At 30.2% G+C, this 21,030-nt stretch overlaps 1 protein-coding gene across 1 annotated transcript in view; it reads right to left on the bottom strand.

Moving 5' to 3' along the window:
• Positions 1-21,030, bottom strand: part of LOC123007307 (LHFPL tetraspan subfamily member 6 protein-like) — an 82,768-nt gene that overhangs the window by 13,096 nt on the left and 48,642 nt on the right. Inside the window, exon 4 of the mRNA XM_044402537.1 lies at positions 9,985-10,151. Within this exon, the coding sequence (XP_044258472.1) occupies positions 9,985-10,151 (167 nt within the window). The remainder of the gene's footprint in view (positions 1-9,984; positions 10,152-21,030) is intronic.

The raw sequence follows: 21,030 nt of genomic DNA, 5'->3' as shown, positions 1-21,030 counted from the left end.
CAATTTCCAGGGAAATTTCAAAGCGAAAAGCCATGCGGAAATTCGTGTATTCGAATGTCGATAACAAGTTACTCGTAGATTATTATATATAGATGTGGCAACGAAAGCGGGTATTTACAGAAAACGGAATTTTAACATTGGCGCAAAAAAGTAATTTATTGGCGCGATTGTTGTAATTGTTTCGCGAGAATTTGCAGATAAATCGATCAACGCTTGACAATTATTTTCAGTGACAGGAAGAAGATTTATTCTTCTTGGTTTAATTTGGAGAAATGGTTTCGACTGCCGGACAAAAATTAAAACACGAGACTCGCTTTTAATAAAATACAGTGTGTTTCAAGGAAAAATGCTAGCATGTGTGATGTTTATGTTAGGTTAAAAGGGTTGTCTTTGAGGACTGCAGCATCTGCTCTTACATTCAACTAAAATACAATTTTGCTAATGAGCTGGTGCGCACTTGGGATCCTTTTCAGGTTTTCCCTCTTGTTTAGATCTCACCCAACGGCGGCGTTTTATTATACGCAATTTAATTTAAATTACCATAATAATGAAAATTAAAATCAAGCGTTTGTTAATGTAGGCAGGAAGCCACAAATATTTGTACAATTTTTATTCCTCTCTGGTAACATATAAATTGTCATATTTCGACCGACTTATTGACTTCCAATAAAAGAAAATGCTAGCAATAAAACAGCCACCTTTTATATCGGCGATAAACGAGTCGCAATGATGAGATTATAAATTTTCGTTAATAGAACGAATTCCGGAGTTTTAAGGGCGCAAATAACGCCTCGTGGAATTAACGAGCAAGGTCGCCTCAATAATATTTACTCTAATTATTTAAATTTATAACGTTAATTATAATACGAAAATATTTACACAAAATTGAGGATTAAGCCAATTAAAACGAGGAGTTTATTTAATGGGGCTAAACTATTTATTATTAGAATCCCCAATTTCAAGCGGGTAATTTGCCTAATTTATGTATAATAAGACTCAGGGGTTGGCCGTCCAGGCACTGTTTTGTTAATCTCCCTCAAGATTTCTCCATTTAAGCCACATATGGGGACTCATAGCTCAAAAATTCTCCAGATTTTTGACCAAATAAAATTACAGCTGCACTTAATGCAACTTTATTGACAGTAATTTATCACAAGGGAAACATATCGTAAAGATAATTAATCGACTAAATATGGAATGATAATGTATAACCGCACTGGTGTAATAAATACGTGTCATTGTTTGAAAAGCAAATACACCTAAATGCCGGTTTATGAAGGTGTAAAAATTTCAAAATTATCTAATCCTTCAATCTCTTAATTAAAATTTGCTGGCGAGGTAATCGCTAGATAAAATAGAAAAATTAAATTTTGCTGTGTTAAGCGTCGGATAAATGAAATATAGCGCCGACAGTTAATAGATTTGATAAATGGTGCAATCTGCATCCTACAAGCGGGATAAAAACAGGATTTATATTTTCCGACTGAATTAGAGGCAACTGTCGCATGTTTATATCCGATTGGTTCATTCGCATTACAACGATATTATAAATAGGACCGAAATCCGCAAGGATATCGGCAATTTCCATGATTTACTTAAACTTGATCCAGATTGCTGTGGACATTCATGGTACATTGTCTAGTCATAGTAAGCTTTGCTTATTTCGCTCATTTTTAAACGAACTGAATTGACTCCCTGTTTAATATTTTGAATTGTAAAATTTAATAAATTAATAGTTTTAGCAAGTTGTATGTAAACATAAAACAAATTTAATAGAGTAAAAATGTTTTAATTAGTGTCCAATCGACTCACAATAAACGCTTTTAAATTTTAATAAAAAGTTTAAATTACTTTAGAGAATTAAAACAACTTCAGGCAATGGCTCGGTCATAGGCGCTCCATAGAGATTATTTACGTCTGATGTCTCTATAATTAGTTATTAGCAATTTTAAGTTTTTTAATTTTGTAAAAAAACGTGTCTTTGGGATTGTGAAAATTAATAAAATTAATAGTTTGAGTTTTAGCAAACATGTAAAGATAAAACAAATTTAATAGAGTAAAATGTTTTAATTAATGTCCAATCGACTCACAATAAAGGCTTTTAAATTTAAACAGAAAACTTAAAATTGTTTAGAGAATTAAGACAACTTCAGGCAATATCTCGCTCATACTCGCTCCACAGAAATTGTTTACGCCGGATGTCTCTATAACTAGTTTTTAGCAATTTTTTAATTTTGTAAAACGTGGTTTTGGGATTATGAAAATTAAACAAATTAACAGTTTGAGTTTTGGCAAATGTGTAAACTTAAAACAAATTTATCAGAATAAAATGTTTCAAATAATGTCCAATCGACTAACAATAAAAGCTTTTTTAATGAAAAAATTAAATTAGCTTAGAGAATTAAAATAACTTCAGGCAATATCTCGCTCATAGTCGCTCCATAGAGATTATTTACGTCTCTATACTACTTATTAGCAATTTTAAATTTTTTCTTAATTTTGTCAAAAGAAACGTGTCTGCACTTAATGAGTAGTGTTGGTTATTGAATTTTTTTGCCGTTTTTGCTTGCCATTTGTATTCCATTAAAGTAAAATTTTCTTTTGATGTCGGTAATGGTGCCCGAAGTGAACGTGAAAATTTTTTAGTAAAAAGTATGTAATTTTGTCATTTTTTCAATTCGTTAACATCAAACACTTTTCCAGTTCGATAACTCGGCACTGGGAAACTTTTAGAGCAACTTGTTATCTGATTAGAGTCTAATCAATAAAGAGAGCCTCAAGCCGCAGACCAACAATATTGAATTAACTTGATTACACTTTTCCATTCGTCGTTTAACTCTTTGTCTCCTGTTCAAAGAAGAAGTTTCAAGATTTCTTTTATAATCGCGACGAAATCGGATCAAATTTGTTTAACTGAAATTTGTAATATGAAAAAGTATATAATGAGAGACAGAATCCGAACAAAGCCAAAGTATGATATTTCACGAATAAAACGAGTCTTGTCTGATCAAACGTTTCGACTTGAATAGAAATTGAATTTTCAAAGATAAAGCTCGTGTGCTTTAGTTAAAGAAACATTACGAAAGCACTTTCATGACTCCTACACTTCTGAAGCAAAATTAACGCCTGTCAAGACCACTTCAGGTATTCTAAGTTTATAAAGTTATTGGATTAATTAACAGAACTATTTAACAAATTAAATTAAAATAGCTCAAGTAGCTACAAAAATGTTGTGGTTTGTAACATAGTTTGCTAATTTTATCGGTATTCAAGAGACGTGAGTAATTGTACGATAATAACAGACATTCGTGTTTAACTAGTTAATAACAATCAAGTGAAAACAAATTTATTTGAAATCTCAGGTGGTAACTCGTTTAATTAGTCGAGTTTTTGATTGTTTGGAAGCTGGTGCACATATACAAAAAATAAAAATGCAAAAGGCTCAAACATACGGAATTTAAATCAAAGCGAACAAAAGAAAATATTTATGAGAACGGTCTCAGTATGCAAAAAATATAGCGAGAGTGACTCAGTGATAAAATAAATTTTCGTTTTGAAAGATTTACTTCTCCAATTCGGGTTTTTCATAATTTTTTCAGATTTTAGGTGCAATCCTTTCAGTTGGTAATTTGTTTTGCTTTTGTTTGCAACGTCAGTCTGGCAATTCAGTGAGCTTGTCATTGTTTCGTGAGTCGAAAATAAGAACTTGACAGCGACAAATAATTAGAGAATAACATGTCTAGTGCGAGTTTCTAAACTGCAATCCAGTGCATAAAACGTTTCGATTCGCTTAATCCGAATCAAATTTTCTTCGTGAAAAAAACTCGACGCCTTCATTAACGATTTGAATTTTATTTAAAGCGCCCTTCGACGTAATTCCGTTTAATTATGCCGAATTATAACGGTTAGTTGAGTGTGGAAAAATGGTGTTGAGTTCAAATTGCTCATTGACATAATTAGATCAATCGGGATTTATTCGAGCTCAAACTAGACTTCTTTGTTTCGAAAATATCTTCGTATTTCTTTGTATCCTACGGGCGAGTATCTCTGTTTCGAATAAATTTTCATATATTTTGCAGGAGGTTATAGGATCAAGTGCGGCCCTGAACCCATATGGAATCTGTAGACCTGCATGCGTTGGAAGGTTTCTCAGTGAATTCCGAATTCCCTCAGGTAAAATTTACTTTGACGCCAAGCTGGAGCCTCGAGATACACCTTCATAAAACATTCACATTGCCGGATTATAGAAAAAAATCAACTCGGGTTTTTCTCACGACCGCGGCCACAACGCAATTCGATTTGTTAAGGATGTCAAAACGCCTGAAGCAATGCGGGCAAGGATCAATTCCCCATACTTACATTACGCCAGTTTCCCAAATAAACAAACGCAAAAACAAGAAAAAAATATCCGGGATCTACATCAAGGCTCATTTAAGTGATGAAACGAGACATTCGAGCACCCATTAAAGTATCTAATTGTTTTTACAAGCTTAGTTGTGATGTTAGTGGCCACTAAATGTCATTTAAACCAAATTTTCTAAATTGCGTTGGTAAAATGCTACTAGATATTTAATCAATAAATAAATAGTAAATACTTGTGAGCTAGTGTTAGCTTTTGCGCCTTTCGATTGTCTCCTAGACAAGTTTTCTACGACTTTTTTTACATTTGAGAATTTTACTTCGACATTTTTTTGCTGTAGGTTAGTTATTTATATATCAAAGAAATAAACAACTATTTTAATTTCAAATATAGGGAAATAAAGGAACCATGTTTATTCTAAAGATGCATACAATTTTTTTTCTCAACAGACTAAATAACATAAGAAAACGATAATGATGTCAAATAATATCAAATAATTTGTTAAAATATTCAGATCATTCAATTCTAGTTTATTATAAGAGTAAAAATTGGTACTTTATTTATTTTATTCCCAAGTGAATAAAGTACCAAATTATTAGTTAAAAACTAGTGAATAAAGCGTCACTTTATTCCCTGCTGGAAGGAAATATTTTATTACATATTTAATTGTTTTGCTGACGTTTCTAAATCCTTTCTAAGTTTTTTTCTATTTTTGTTTTGTTTTGAGTCTAGACTTAGATAAACCTTTTAAAAATTTTCTTGACTAGTTTTTAGTTCTCTAATTGTTTTATGCAGTTTGGTATTTTACAACATTTTTGTTGAAGTAAATACAAATTTTGTTGTTCGAATTTTTGTTTACTTTTGTCTAGGGAGTGTATTCTGTATAATTTTCTCAACTTTCGTCTACCGCTACATATTTTGAATAGTTTCTACAATTTTGTTTTTAACTCGACCACTTCTTTAAGCTTGAACTGAAATTATCTCGATTTGTACTGTTGCCTGTTTTTTATCGTTGTTTTTTGTCGTTTTTTTTTTCTTTTTTAATAATGAAATACTTACCATTTTATAATAGGGTTTACTTTTCTCATTTTTTTAATATCATTATTTTTTTTTAATTAGTGCAGAATAGATATTTCTATACCTGAGAGCGACAACAGCCTAAGTCCATTTTTTTCAAAAAATAAATAATAGTTAAAAGTGATTACTTCTATTTCAACCAATTGAACCAATGCATAAAATCTTGCAATTGGCCTTAATTTACAAAACAACAGATGTTGAAATGTAATGTTAGAGCGACAAAGTATTAAGTCCAAAGAGCAGTGAATTGTATCTAATTAAAAAAATATATTGTGGAAGCAAAAAACATAAAATCACCGTGTAGTAATTTGAGTCGGAATAAAATAGTGCAAATCGTTAATAATAGAACAGTGCCAACAAATTTTTACGGATTTCTGGAAAACAAGTTTTTCATGGCAAAAAATTTGTACCGGATTTTTACGTGAAGCTCTCAAAAAATCTTTGACAACCGGAATAATCATAGAAAAGAAAATTTCCGTAAACAAAATTCCAGATATGTACAAATACATGTAGAACACAAATTAGAAGACTTTTTGGACTTTGGTAGCGTTTATTTCTTGTGCTTCAAGATGAAAGCTAATTTATTTATAAATTATACGATTTTTTTAGGTTTAATTAACAGACATAGGAAAATGAAATTTTAATACAAATTTCACAAAAAATTGTAAATTCAATTTAAGAAGAAAACCAAACAAACCTTTAAATTTGTCATAACTACTCCTTCAACTTAGAAATAAACGAAAACCTATCAGTAAAGCAAAATACAATAACCAGAGGAATATCAGGACTACATCTTACATAAATTTTTTTTATTCAAAATGCTGAAGATTTTCTGGAAGACAATTAACTTTTTCAGTTAATAAATATATTGTTAAAAAATTTCATTTTACTAGTAAGTTAAATATATTGAACAATAATTTACACCTTAAACTTAAGTTATTTTAGCTTTTTTGCATATTTAATAAAAATTAATGTTTAGGGTGCTAAAGTATTAAGTGCTTTTTATAAACTATAAATAATACAAAATCAAACATCTCTTTGTTAATCTACTAGATCCGCTTACAACAAAATGTTTTAGAACATTATAACCATTCTGAAATGTTACCTAAAATTGTGACAGGTTTCTAATTGACATTTTTTGTTTTAAATTATTTTTGAATATTAAGCATTTTGGACTTAGGCTCTGAGGTACAGATTTATAAACAGATTTCTATAAATAATTTTCTATTGCTTTTAAGAAAATCCTTTTCAAAACACATTTTTTCTAAAAGTCTGAGTCGACCTTGGGGTAGAAACACGCGTCATAATAAAAAAGAAAACGAGTGTTATTCATTCAACACCAAGAAGATCTAACAATCTATAAAATAACAGCAAAAGTCTATATTTTATTGCCTTTGTACAAAAATAGTAAATAAAAACAGTCTTTTATAAATATCTTACCACTGCTCTTAAGCAAAAGCAAAAACATTGTCCTCTTTAAGGTGGAGTTTTAAAAAAAAAGAATCTTCTAAACTTAAAACTTTGCTGCTACCGCTTTTTTTAAGCTTGCTACTCATGATTATACAGACATGAGATGTTTATTTGATAACAAAAATAACAGGAAGCATTTACATTGTAAAGCCTCTAAAAATATTATTTTATTACTTATTATTTTATTTATTCACTACTTTCTTAGTGCAATTGTAATAGAATCTTGTTTCTTCTTACTTTTTTTGCAAGAACAATGTTGTTTTTTGTCTAAAATTTTGTCAATTAATTCAATTGCGCCCCTGTCGGGTGAAGGATCCTTCCGAAGTCAAATGAAATTATTATTAAAGAAAATTGTTGGCAATTTCCATGTAAATTTAATTTCCCCAAAGTCCACCCTTGGCGTGGCGAATATGTAAATGTTCTCGATGTAAGACTGGTCGGACGTCGAGACATAACCCAACAAGAAGCTTTCGCCGGCATATTACACTATTAGCATGTACTGTTTAATAAAGTGAGTGGATTATGTCTGTCGGTTTCACTCTATAAATTCCTTCATGTCCTGAGACCTCTATATGTACAACAAAAGCTGAAATCTCTCGAGGAATAAAAGCGCACTAGAAGGGTATACTGAAACTCAATGAACTGTCACGAGGGTCACCGGATAAAAGTCGTGCTATTTAATCTGCCATCATAAAAATACGGGACAGAAAAAGGGACGAAATTATATTTATGTTGTCCCTTGATGGTATCACAAGAGCTCGATCGTCTCATTAAAACGCTCGAACTTGTTGCATTCGATGCGGAAGCGGAAACGCAGACGAGATTTTCAAACTTTAGACGGATGAATGCACAGACGAAACCAGGGCAAAATTAATTCGCAAATGTTTTAATTTCAAAACTAACAAAACCAGAATCAGACACATAAAAGTCTTTCAAGTACTTGGACTTGAGAAAAGAGAAAAATCGCCTTAATGACCCCTCCAAATTTATAGAGATAGTTATTCATGTGGTAATGGTAAAAGTTACCCTCAATAAATTATTTAAATTCGAGTTGCCACATGTCGGGAATTTATCGGCGACTTTTACACTTTGAATTGGACTCTACAACTCTCTTGCTTATCAGAGAGAAAATCAACCACAAATTCTCTCCTTTTTCGATAATTTTCATAATTAAAAAATTGTGCTTTGACTTTCATTTTCCATTTTCCAAATCTGTTCCACTTCTGTAAACTTCTGTAAACGCTCATAAAGCGTAACTTTTAATTAAACATTTCGACAATTTGACCGCTCTTCATTTGCAATTCAATCAGTTATAAGCGAACGGAGCTCATGTGTATCCCTTGTGAGCAGTTAATAGTATATTACATACAGAGGTGGAAGGTGTTTTATTTCTGTCGAGAGAAGTTTTCCGAGACACTTGCTTTGAGGTTAGTTTTATGTCTTCGTCGTCAAGTAACATATATTACAAACAATGTAGTGACGCGGTTTTGTGCTAAATGTGTGTGGTAGTTTTTGCTCATTAAGTCTACTTATCTACTAATTCATGCTTTTAATTGTGAAAAAGTGGGACAAGAAAACGAGGGTAATAATAGAAATAGGTAATAAAAAGTTGAAGGTAGATAATATAAGGTCAGTAATGAGACACTTTCCAACAACCGTCACCGTTACAAACGTCAACATTGCATACATGATGTTTCAGCAGTTTGTAAAACCATTATTGACGTTCAAATGTTAAAAGTATTAAAAATTTATATAGGAAATTGTTAAATACTAAACTAGTACATCGCCTTAAATTATTTTCAACTAAACAGCGTGTCTCAAAAATAAATTACATCATAAATTTAGATTTTTTTTAAATAAAACCCTATAAGTTCCTTAGCATTTCTGGATGTAGCTTTTTATAACAATGTTTTTAAGCTAAATTTTTATTGGTTGATTTTGCTTAGTTTTTCAAATAAGTTGTTTTTTTTGGCGAAAACCCTCTTTTAAAAAAATTATTACACAAAAACTAAGACATACATTTTTTTGTACAACTCTACAAACTCTAAGAGTGTAACAATTTTTCAGTGTGTTGCATCTGTACAAATAAAAAAATTAAGAAGTTTGGTAAAAATTAAATAACTTAAAAAATTTAATACAACACCATATTTTTTACTTCGGTATCAAAGAGATTAATTATTAAATTATCTTTCCAAAAATAGTGCCTACAATAATTAATTATTAAAAAGATATTTAACAATAAACATTAAAAATATTAATCATTAATTCAATAGCCAAAAAGTGCACATTTGCACAAGAGATGTAAGAAGGAAATATCACTTACTAAAGTCGCGGTCAATTCATAGTGGTCACTTCTCTGTGTAAATTTGTAAAAATTGAGTTGTGTGAATCCGACTTTAAACATCCAATTGTTTTTTAGGGACATATCTATCAAAAATGACAATTCTGAAAAAGTCGGGTTATTACATATACTCATTTTATGTAATGTAAATGTACTCATATTACTGTGCATCGAAGTAGTCAATGAAAGGGGTTATTTTAGGTTTATCAGTCTATTGGATTCAAAAATAAAAAATAAGGTGTTTTATTTAAATTCTGTAAATTATTTAACTTTTAACAAACCTTTACATTTTTTAACTTTTTGACTGCAATACATATAGTCTTAAAGTTAGTACCTTCCTCTTTACAGTGATAAAAAAATTCTAGCTGTTTTAACTTTTTATGTAATACATTAAAAAACAAAGGTTTTTGTCAAGAAAACCAACTTATTTGAAAATCTAAGCAAAATCGACTATAGAAGTTTAGCTTAAAATTAATCAAATTAAAAGCTACATCCAAGAATGCCAAGAAACATAAGGTGTTTCATTTAAAAAAACTCAAGTTTGTATTGTAACTTATTTTTAGTACACGCTGTATAGTTGAAAATAACTTTAGGCGTATACTAAATTAGTATTTATCAATTTCCTATATAATTTTCTAAAATTCTTTTATTTAAAGGTACATAATGGACTTTACCAATTCGTTTGGACACCCTGTATAAGTTTGTAAATAAAATTATTTGTGAATTGTGTGCTCACCTGCCGTTAGTTGTAAAGATCCGGCGACCCTCGCCGTCCCCGAATGAACCACGTAAGTTATACAGCACGCCGCCGTCGCCGTCACGGCGATGAGTAAACTCAACGCACTTCCGGTTCCCACTAGAACGGTGCTGGCTTGCCACCAAGGGCTCGGAATGTCCCAGAACCTGCACAGGAAGTTGAGTCTTAGTTTTGCCATAATTTACTTTGCATCTGAATCGGCGAGGGAGCGCTCGAATGGAAGCAAAGTCGAGAGGATTCATTTTCTTGCCAACAAACTTTGATATGTCTTATTAGGTGAATGGTCGCAGCGCTGCGAAATTAATCACAGATGGAGAAAATGCCGAGCGAAGGAAATTTCGTGGAAAAAGAACATGGTTGTCTAGTAAATAAGACACTTAATATTAGTATTGGACTCAGTAATATAAGTTTTGGAAAGTTGTTTCCAGAGAAATAAATCCTCACAAGTGGCATCTTTTCTGACTCTCCAAGTCACAACAGATTTCATTTAAAACATAATTAGTTAGAAATTCAAGTAATAAATATTTAATTAAAAGACAAAATAACATACTGAGAAACCTTCTCTTTATTATAATTGAAATTTATCTCAATTATTTATCGCAATTTAAACATACACACTAGAAATAACTTGTTGTGCGTAAAAAATAAAAACACGGAATAATCCATATAAATTAATTTTTTTAAATTACCTTATTTGACCTTAAATGAGTTAAATAATACACACAAATTTTACACCACTAAAGGTGTAACGAAATATTTTAATATCTTCGTCACCTTTAAAATGTAATGTTGGTTGCTTCAAAATTTTTTTCAGGCTCATTATAACTCGTGGGACACCCTGCATAATTTGATACTCGTGGTAAAATTTTGTAAGACACAAACTTAGTTTAAATAAGAAATAAAAAACACCAAATAATTTACATTAATTTATGTGTTAAAAATGGTGGATGCGCCGGGCAAGAAAAATTCGTTATTTGTTACAATGGATAAGATATTGGTAAATTTGTCTATTTAAGAATAAAAGAATTAAAAAAAGTACTGTCAAATAACATGGTGAGAAACTTAAGAAAATTTCCTTTAATTTTAAAAACATTACATACCTTAAAATAAAAAAGAAAAAGAAAATTTATCCGTTATAATTGTTTTTAAGCTGTGATAATCGATTTATAAAATGTTTTTTACAATTAATTACACATTAAAAATCTGCGACATTCGTGATAAAATTTTGAGTAAAATTTGTTAAAAATTGTGGATGGGCCGGGCTATGAATATTAAATTTGTTTATTTTTCAAAAGTTGGTTTGTTTTTGGTGTATATATTTTTCAATGCGGTTGATTAGGAGACTTTTCAATTTGTCCGTGTGCCGAATTAAGCTATTCTAAATATTTACTTATCATGAAATTTTAAAACCAATTCAGAATCCCGAGCGTGATTTTATGATTTCGTAAACAGAGCATAGCCGAAAGCTCTTTGTGCCTTTTAAAACGTGCGTCTCATTAATAATACATGTCATTTAGGCCATCGGTTCAACTCTGTTACCATTTTATGCACTCTTCCTATCCTCTCCTAATCAATATTTATGCTTCGATTGAAAGCTTCCATGTAATTAAGACTCGTACAGCAAATCCCCCAACTTTTCTAATAAGACGAAACCGACGCCTATCTCCATTAACCACCTCCCGACCACGACGTTTTTATTAACAGCGACGTAAACAAAAACAATTTCGAATTTTTACCCTGATTTTTCGGTGGTTTTTTGACTTTGATTAATTGCAAAAACGCGCATTTGTGAAACGCAAGCCAAAAAAGCTGCCACGAATTTGATGATTTATCGAAGTGCCGGTAGGTGTAAGAAAATTGAATTGTAATTAGTTTTTGAATTTTCTGCAAAAATCTATTTGCTTGATTGTTTCATTTTGGACAAAAGTGCGCTTAATTAAATATCTCTAAAGCATTTTATTTTAATTTCTTTTTCAAAGTAATTGCTTTTATGGAAGCAGGAAGTTCAATTAATGTCCAAATTGGCAACGCAACAATTTCAATTAAAAACCTATTACGAGGTCCACTCTATATTCGATTGAGTTCTTACAATTTTCGTAAGTTGCGCTCGAAAGAGCCATATTTTGATATTAGCTCGACGGAAAGCGAGCTATTTTAAAATTTTCCACAATAGAAAACTCCATTGTAAAGTAAAAGAAAAATTATACATCACGGACAGAATTTAATATAGAGTATCTTTTATTTCCTTGTTACGCTCCATCGAAAAATGATAAATTGCTTCAACGGACCGAGTTTTGGATCAAAGATTTTTTTAATCAAAAGTGTAAAGTACCCAATCTGGGAGAATCGATAGTTGACGCGTTCTGGACTCGGTCCAAAGTTTCTGTTTATTCTTAATTCAAAGTGGCACTTTACGTCATAAACCGTGGAATTTCTTGTGTCCGTTTCAACTGATTTATAGTTTCTCTCGAAATAATCGTCGCGAGGAGCGGTAAAAATGTCATTGTCTCGTTGCACCCGAGATTTATCGAAGATAATAGAGTAGAGTGTATTAATCAAATTCTTGCGATTCCTTGAGTAATTTCACAGCAATGCGCCTGCAATTGCAATTACCGGTAACGAGTCACATCCTTATCAGAGTCGGGAATGTTCATAGTTCATTTGATGATTTAGTGTTGGTAGATTGCATGAGATGCGGATCTCGTGAGGCGTAAAGATAGAAGATCATTGGAACGAGTGAGGTTGCGGATTAAAACTTGATGAATGTCTCTTCACAACTTACTACGAGGTCTGTCTTAGATAACTGGGACTTTCATAAGGATCGTATACTACTGAATTAGGGATACGCTTTCTGGATTTACTGCAAACAAAAGTCGTGCTAATGCATAATCGTGTCAAAGCATTATTCTCAAACTCTTTTGCCCTGAGAAAATAGAGAATTTCGTACTGGAACAAAGCTAAACTTGACGAGAGAGACTTTGCGAGAGACTCATATTAACTCGGCGACAAACTACTACATCAAGTTGAAAAATTCAAATGCTACCAATTCGAAATAACAAAAACTTCAATTAAAATGTTACTGGCTAAACTAGATTAAACCAATAAAATAAAAGCCAAACGCTATTTTACTTTGACAAGTTATTTTCATACTCAATTTGTTATAATTAATATTTTAATTAGTTTGCAATATATACAATGAATTATCAAATTAAACTCGGTCAATACAAAAACTTTAATAAATTTTGTGACAAACACAAAAATTGCAGATTACACAAGGCTTAAACTGAAAAAAACGTAAAATTTTACAGGTTGTTACAAAAGTAAGTTTTATCACAAGTTTTTGTTTATTTGCGTACAAATTTCAAATACATGTAACATAGGTGGTGATTATGTTAGATTTTTTAACAAATATCTTGCAAAAAATATTTTTTTAAATACTCAAAAAATAGTACATAGCAAAATCGACTTGTTTTTAGTGATTATCCTTTTCGATGCAAAAGCTAGAATTATTTCCCATTTAAAATAGCTCCAAATTAAAACCTGCATTTACTATTATTACCCACGAAAAAGCAGCTTATGATAAATTTAAAGTTAAAAGTTTTGAAATTAAATTTATTGAAGTTCATACAAACAGTTTTTCAGATTATAATCATTTTACTGCTTCTAAAATAAATGCTGAAAATTAATATATTTTTTTGTTATATAATAAATACAATAATAATTTTAATTACATTTTATACGAGAAAGTTGTAGAACGTTTACAACGTTTCAATTTGCAAAATTTTTATTTTTAGACAGTTAAAAAATAAAAAAAATTACGAAACGTAACTTTACCTGTCGTTTTAGCCAATACGGAAGCTTTGTGAAAAACAATAAAAATACAGATTACACAAGGCTGAACTAAAAACTGAAAAAATTTAATGTTACAGTTTGTTATAAAATAAATAGTGATAAAACTTGTTTACATCACAAGTTTTTGTCTAGTAATGACCAAATTTTAAATTTAATACATATTTATAAAAGAGGTGGTTTTATTAGGTTTTTAATAATGTTGCAATTTTTTTTTTAATTTTAATTAAGTGAAGTTGAAAGAGTATGCAAATNAAATAAAAAAAATTGTTTGCCTAGAGATTATTCTTTTTGATGCAAAAGCTCGGATATCATTCTCTAGAATTAAAACTGGCTTAACATTAAAACCTTCAAAGTTTGCATTTACTATTATTACCCACACAAAATCAGCTTATGATAAATTTAAAGTTAAAAGTATAGAGATTAAATTTATTGAAACTCATACAAAAACAGTTTTTCAGTTTTTTCAGTTTTGAAACTGTTTTTAAAGTAATTGCAAGTTGTAGAAGGCTAAACAATGTTTCAATTTGCAAAATTATTGTGAATTTTTTCAGTACTAAAAAAATTACGAAACGTGACTTTACTTATCTATTCAACCTGTACGGAAAATTTTAATAAGTTTTGTAAAAAAACAATAAAGATGCAGATTACACAGGGCTGTACTCAAAATTGAAAAAAAAATTACAGTTTGTATATAAGGCGATAAAGAAATTGTTTATCTACGAGTGAAAAGGTTAAGTTTACGAGTGACGAAATCACGAGTGGATAAACAATCTTTATCGTCGTGTATAATATTTCGTTTTATTTTGTACTCACCTACCAGAATTTCATGAATATAAACAGTAGATAAAAATTACATTATTTCACTAGACAATAAAAGACTATTTTATCTACTGAAATTTGTTGATAAAAGCACTCTTTAACATTGAGTACAAAATAAACACGTTTTTGGCTATTAACGAACAAATTTAAATACATATGTAACAAAGAAGGTGATTCTATTAGATTTTTAATAATGTTGCAAAAAACTTTTATTTCAATTCAAGTATGTGAATATTTTTAAATTAAAAAAAAAATCATCGCATGCGTTGAGATTATTCTTTTTGATGTAAAAGCTCGATATCATTCTCTAGAATTGAAACTAGCTCAACATTATAACCATTAAAGTTTACATTTACTATTATTACACACAAAAAAGCAACTTGTGACCAATTTAAAGTTAAAAGAAATCAAATCATTGTCTCAATTTGGAAAATTATTGTTTACTTTTTTTTTAGTTAAAAACTAACTCAAATTAAAACCTTCAAAGTTTGCAATTATTATTATTACCCACACAAAGTCAGCTTATGTTAAATTTAAAGTTAGAAGTGTTGAGATTACGTTAAATTAAAGTTTAAAATAAGTTAAATTTCAGTTTTTTCACCTTGTAAAATAAATTATTCAACTACATTTTAGGCGTTGCAGAATATTAAACAACATCTCAGTTTGCAAAATTATTAGTTTTCACATAATAAAAAAATTATAAAACGTAACTTTGCTTGTCAATTTATCGTTGTGTTAAAATTCTGCCGCAAGACCTGTTCGCAACTCATTCCAAACTGCAACATTTATCAATATTCCAGAACAGAAGTTTCAGAATTTCACTGAAACATGCACACATTTGCACTCGAAGTCTCGCATTAATTCAATACCAGTGAACCATTAAGTAAACCATTTTCAGTGTAAAACTAATTTGAATTGTTATTCCTCTACAAGTCCAATTAACTATAACTGAAATTGTTGTTTATAATTACGAATCGGTGTAAGAAAAGTGTGTTTGGTGTTGATTAAGTGCAGGCAAGAGCGTTTTGGCGTTGACAGCCAGATGCAATATGTTACTTCCTAAGGGAGGTTCCTCATCAATCTTTTGGAAAATCTGAGACCCGCAATGTAATTTTATCGGTAATTAAGACATTACCATAATAATTAAAGCAAAGAACAGTGGACAAAACATAAGCTAATATCGTCCAATTTGTCCAGCTACTGGCAAAGTTTCGATTAATAGTGCATATCGTGATTTTAATTGAACGCTGCCTTTGAGCCTGCAATCGATATAATAACCCGATTCGGCTCAAAACACACATCTATTATACATAGAGTTGGAGCTCATCCGCTTTACTAATAATTATTAATATTCATACACAAATCTCCAAACAACATCAAAGAGCCAATCTAGAACTAATCTCCAAATCGAGAAGATTAATTTTTAAATTGGCCAAGATTCCAATTCAATTATTCTGATTAATAGTTGAGCGAGGATCCCTTTGTCACCACATGTTCACATTATTTGAATGTAAATCTCGACGGACCCAATTCACAGTCATTACTGTAACGGCCAGAACTTATGGCGGTCCTATTTTCCTGTTTTTAATGATTTATTTCACCAAATTTGTAAATTAATTAAACTTGCAGACTTTCATTTCACTAACACAATTAATACTCGAGTAAAAAATATCCCTTTACCGGGAAGAGTTTTTAATTAGTGTAAGAAAAATTGTGTTTTTCCTGAATTGGTGCTATTTCAACTGCAGCCAACTTTTTCCTGGGCTAAAAATTAATTTTATCTCCGACAAGAGATTAAATAAATTTTAGAGCAGTAAAATCTTGGAATATCTAATTAGTAAAGCCTTTGGGGCAGATAACGTTATAATAAGAGTTCCACAGACAGACATTAATTTGTAACAATCATAAAACGGTAAATATCATGGTTTAATAACTAAGATTTAACACTGACTGGCCACGAATCATCATCAAATGATCGAGAGTACTAAATTTAGCACTGATACTGATTTACACTCGCCATCAATCAGCTCCGTATCTATCTATTTAATAGCCAAATGCAAAATGGTCTCGTCAAATTGACAGCTGCAGAGCATACCTGCGTTTGACGCGGCTTTGCAAAAAAGGAAAGTGCGAAAATAGACATTTGTACAACTACTTTACAAAGTTTTTCATGAGTTTGCATTTAATCAAGCAAAAAGAGACTTTGTAAACGTGTTGTACACGATATTTTTTGCACAATGATCCTCTAAAGACCAACGTTGAGACAAAAAAGCTCTTTGTTATAAACTCTACGAAAACGAAAGTTTGTTTATAAACATTAGTTTACTCTTAATAAATTTAGTTGTGTTTTTCAACGGAAAAATTAGCACTTCTGAACAATTGCAAAAAACGTGTAAAAGATATGCAAAAGAATTTTTTTATTTGAAAATTGGAAATGTCAGATAACTCTGTTAAACAAATGAAGAATATGGTTCTATAAATTGTCAGATTAACGTTAATTGTTGTAGCTGTAACAGCAACAATAGTAATAATTGAAGATAATTTTTGTATTTATTAATGATTTTTTAATAAAATAGTTTCTATACAATTGTTTGCTAAAAAAGTCAACTTTTAGAAGCACTGGGTAAAAAATTTACTTTTGATTTAGAAATTTAACGAGAAAAAGTTCTAAGTCTTCAGAAATTAACACTTCTGATAAACTAAGTGAAAGTGATTTAAATGTTAATAATCTCACAAAAATCATGTGAAAGATATTCAAAAGAATTTTTTTGTTTAAAAATTGGAAATGTCAAAAAATTCTGTTACAAATGAAGAGTATAGTCCTATAAATTGCCAGATTAACATTAACTGCTGTAGCTATAACAGCAACAATAGTAATAATTAAAGATAATTTTTGTATTTATCAATGATTTTTTAATAAAATCGTTAAGAAAGTAAAAGTATTACTTTCTACACGTTTTTTCGCTAAAAAAGTTAACTTTTAAAAGCACTATAAAATTTACTTTTGATGCAGAAATTTGACGGGAAAATGTTTCAAATTTAATTCTACATTTAACAAAATGCATCTTATTTAGCACTTTAGAGTTTTACATAAGTACAAAATAATCATTAGAAATTAGACCACTTTTTATTTATTCAAGAATTTACTAAACATTAGGTACATTTCGAAAATTCAATGTGCTACAATTTTGGAAAAACGGTAAATTTTTGAGAATTTAAAAAATTCATTAAAATAAACTAGTCAAAACAAAAAAAGCCACTTTTTTATTTTATTAAATTTTATGAGGTTGGCGACCACTCAGTAATCTAAAAATTAAGCATACAATACAACAAAATGTACTAAAGTACAGTTTAAAATAAATATATTAAAAAGAATTCTAATTAAAAAACTATTTCCTCCAAAAAACACTCAGATTTTTAGAAGTGGCTCTTTTTCGTGTTGACTAGTTTATTTCTAATATTTACACACAGCTCTTTTTGGAATTACATGGATAAAAATTGTTAGCTACTTGCTGGAATTCTTGACATACTTTGACGAAATTAGGAAAAAAAAGTGGAAGAAGTAAAAAACACAATAGTCTTTGTATAAAAAAAAATATCTGTAATAATATTAAAAAAAGACGTTTCAAGCGGAGACAAGTGCTGAAAATTCAGTTTTTTATTAAAAAAAAAACTTATTTATGAATCATCACAATGTAACTAATAACTTATTTGTTACCTAAAAAGTGGTAAATCATTTGTTTTTTTATTTTATAAATGTGTAAATCAATGAAAATTTCTCAGTAATCAAACCTACACTGTGATTGTAATTCGGACCTAAAATTTTCTCTTCTAGTAACTCTTTTACTCCTTCAAATTTTAACTACAGTTAGGAAATATAAATATTGGAAAATTTTGCTTCTATGTCAAATTCAATAACTTGATAAAAAACATTGTGAATAAAAATTACAATAAGTTCCAAAATTCTTTTTAAAAAGTATAAATTGAAATTTTCCACAAGTCTAATAAATAAAATGCAGGTTATTTAACTATTTTTAATACCTATCCGAGAAGCTGTTAACTTAAAATGCTTAAACCGCCATTTTCGGACAAAATAAAGCGTTTTGAGCAATTTCTAATCGATTTGGCTTGATTTTAAGTCGGAAATCATTGTAAATTTGTATTTCAAGAAAATAAGTGCTTTAATTGCCAGTTTTGTCAAAATAAAGGCGATTTGAGCAATTTTTAATGGCATAATTTTAAGCCAAAAATTGTTGTAAATCAATGTATTTCTACAAAATAATTGTTCAAATCGCAGTTGTCGGCTAAAATAAAGCAATTTAAACTATGTATTTTGAATCGATTTGCTTCGATTTTAAGCAAATCAATGTATTTCACCGAAATAAGTGCTTAAAACTTAGTTTACAATACAAATAAAGCAATTTGACCTATTTTTAATCGATTTGGCTCGATTTTAACTGGAAATCGTTGTAAAGCAATATATTTCAACAAAATAAGTGCTTAAACTATTCTTCGGCCAAACTAAAGTGATTTGTAAATCGTCAACTAATTCCAGTTTCAAAAAATTCCGCCGAAATTTCATTAATTCAATAATCCATCGTAATTCCATTGATATCAGATTAATTCCTGTAATTCCAAATTAATTCCGATAGTTCTAAGAACGTAATTAAATTATCTTTAACAATCTAAAAAGAATTTTAGTAATTCACAAATAATTGTAGTAATTCTAAAGAATCCAAAGATAATTTTAATAATTTCAAACAGTTACAAATAATTCCAAGCAATTTCGATTAAATTCCTAAAATTTGCACAACTAATTCTAGAATTCCAGAGCTCCTTGACCTAGCTTTCATGTTTATAAAACATTAGTACAAACTAAACGTTTTAACAATTTTTAACTTCACTTTGTGTAAGAGTGATCTCGTTAAAACAGCTCCCCGCGAAGCAACAATTTATTTTAATAGGCAATAGCAGCTGTGTCAGTAATACCATTTTTCAGTTTTGACGATGGTGCTTTACTTTGTAATTTGAAATCAGCAGGAGGTGAAATAAACTGTGGTTGACTCGCTCGAAAATATTAAATGTAAAATAATTCTACAGCTTTTCTAAATTAAAAATCGTTCCCTGATTCCATTTTAGTTGAATCATCGTATCGTCGTTATCCTCGGGTTGCTATTATCTGCAAGTCGTAGCGCTATTCAAAGACGGTTCAACATCGCTGTCGATCTACTCCCTAGCTAATTTTCATCTGACACTCTGAATATGACGAGATGGTGAGACATTATTGTTATCAGTACGAACTGGCTATAGCTCACATCAATACGGACATTGTACGGGAGATTAAACTATTTGTGTAACAATCGGGGGAGTCTTCCTCTCGTCAAGAACAATGGCAAGCTTTCGGAATTTCGCAACAACGACATTCTGAAATCTTCCGAGCGTTGCTTAATTGAAATATTGACATGAACGACAAGCTTTCCACCATCTCACGTATTATTGAAACGAAACAGCTTAATGCTGGAATTATGTCGGGGTTATTAAACCGTCTCATGGGTGCAGAACGTCCACGAAAACTTCATAATTCCGACCGCATCGGTCTTATCTTCCTCACCTATCCACGGCCGGAATAACTGAGGCAAATTGGGTGTTCACTCGGTTTCGGAACTATTACCAAACGACTATCTGAGGTTTAACGGACTGGGTGGAGTTGCTCGTTTACCAAATCGACGGGTTAAACACTAACCGAGGGATCAAGGCGAAAAAACGACCGCAAAACTATGCCACGAAATTGACTGAGAGCGATCAAGCAGTGTGGAAAAAATCCAAAACGACTTCATATCCTTGCAACTTTTTCAATTTTTGAATCGGGAGGAAACGCCACTTGCACGAAGCTTTTTAAATAAATTGAGGTGCGCATGCAAAGAGCTGGAAATTAATGGTTACATCAATCTTCGTGTCCTGATAATAGACACTTTGATTCCAGAAAGGATCGATTAAATAATCGAATGTTGAGGCAAAACGAACCAAGTTATTTTCCAATTATTTTATTATCCAAATTAATAAAAAAACTGTTTAAATATAATGTGTAACGTATTTTAAAAGCAATTAATGTCTTTAAAAACTTTTTTATTTGCTACTAAAAAATAAATGAATAAAAACTAATTAAAATAAACAAAAATTGGAAAACATCAAAATATCTATAACAATGCCAAAAACACACTTGTCTGTTAATTAGCAACAACAAATTTCAGTTTCCATAAATGTAGTTTTTATGTTTTTAATTAAAGCAATGCGTTTTTAAGTATTTTATTTAAGATCTTACATTTCTAGCATTGCTCAATAGATAGTGACAAA

This window comes from Tribolium madens, unplaced genomic scaffold, assembly GCF_015345945.1.
Source record: "Tribolium madens isolate multiple individuals breed KSU strain unplaced genomic scaffold, Tmad_KSU_1.1 Scaffold_3;HRSCAF=73;Tcas5.2_LG2, whole genome shotgun sequence".
In the NCBI taxonomy this organism is placed as follows: domain Eukaryota; kingdom Metazoa; phylum Arthropoda; class Insecta; order Coleoptera; family Tenebrionidae; genus Tribolium; species Tribolium madens.
This window is presented reverse-complemented; position numbering and strand designations above follow the sequence as displayed.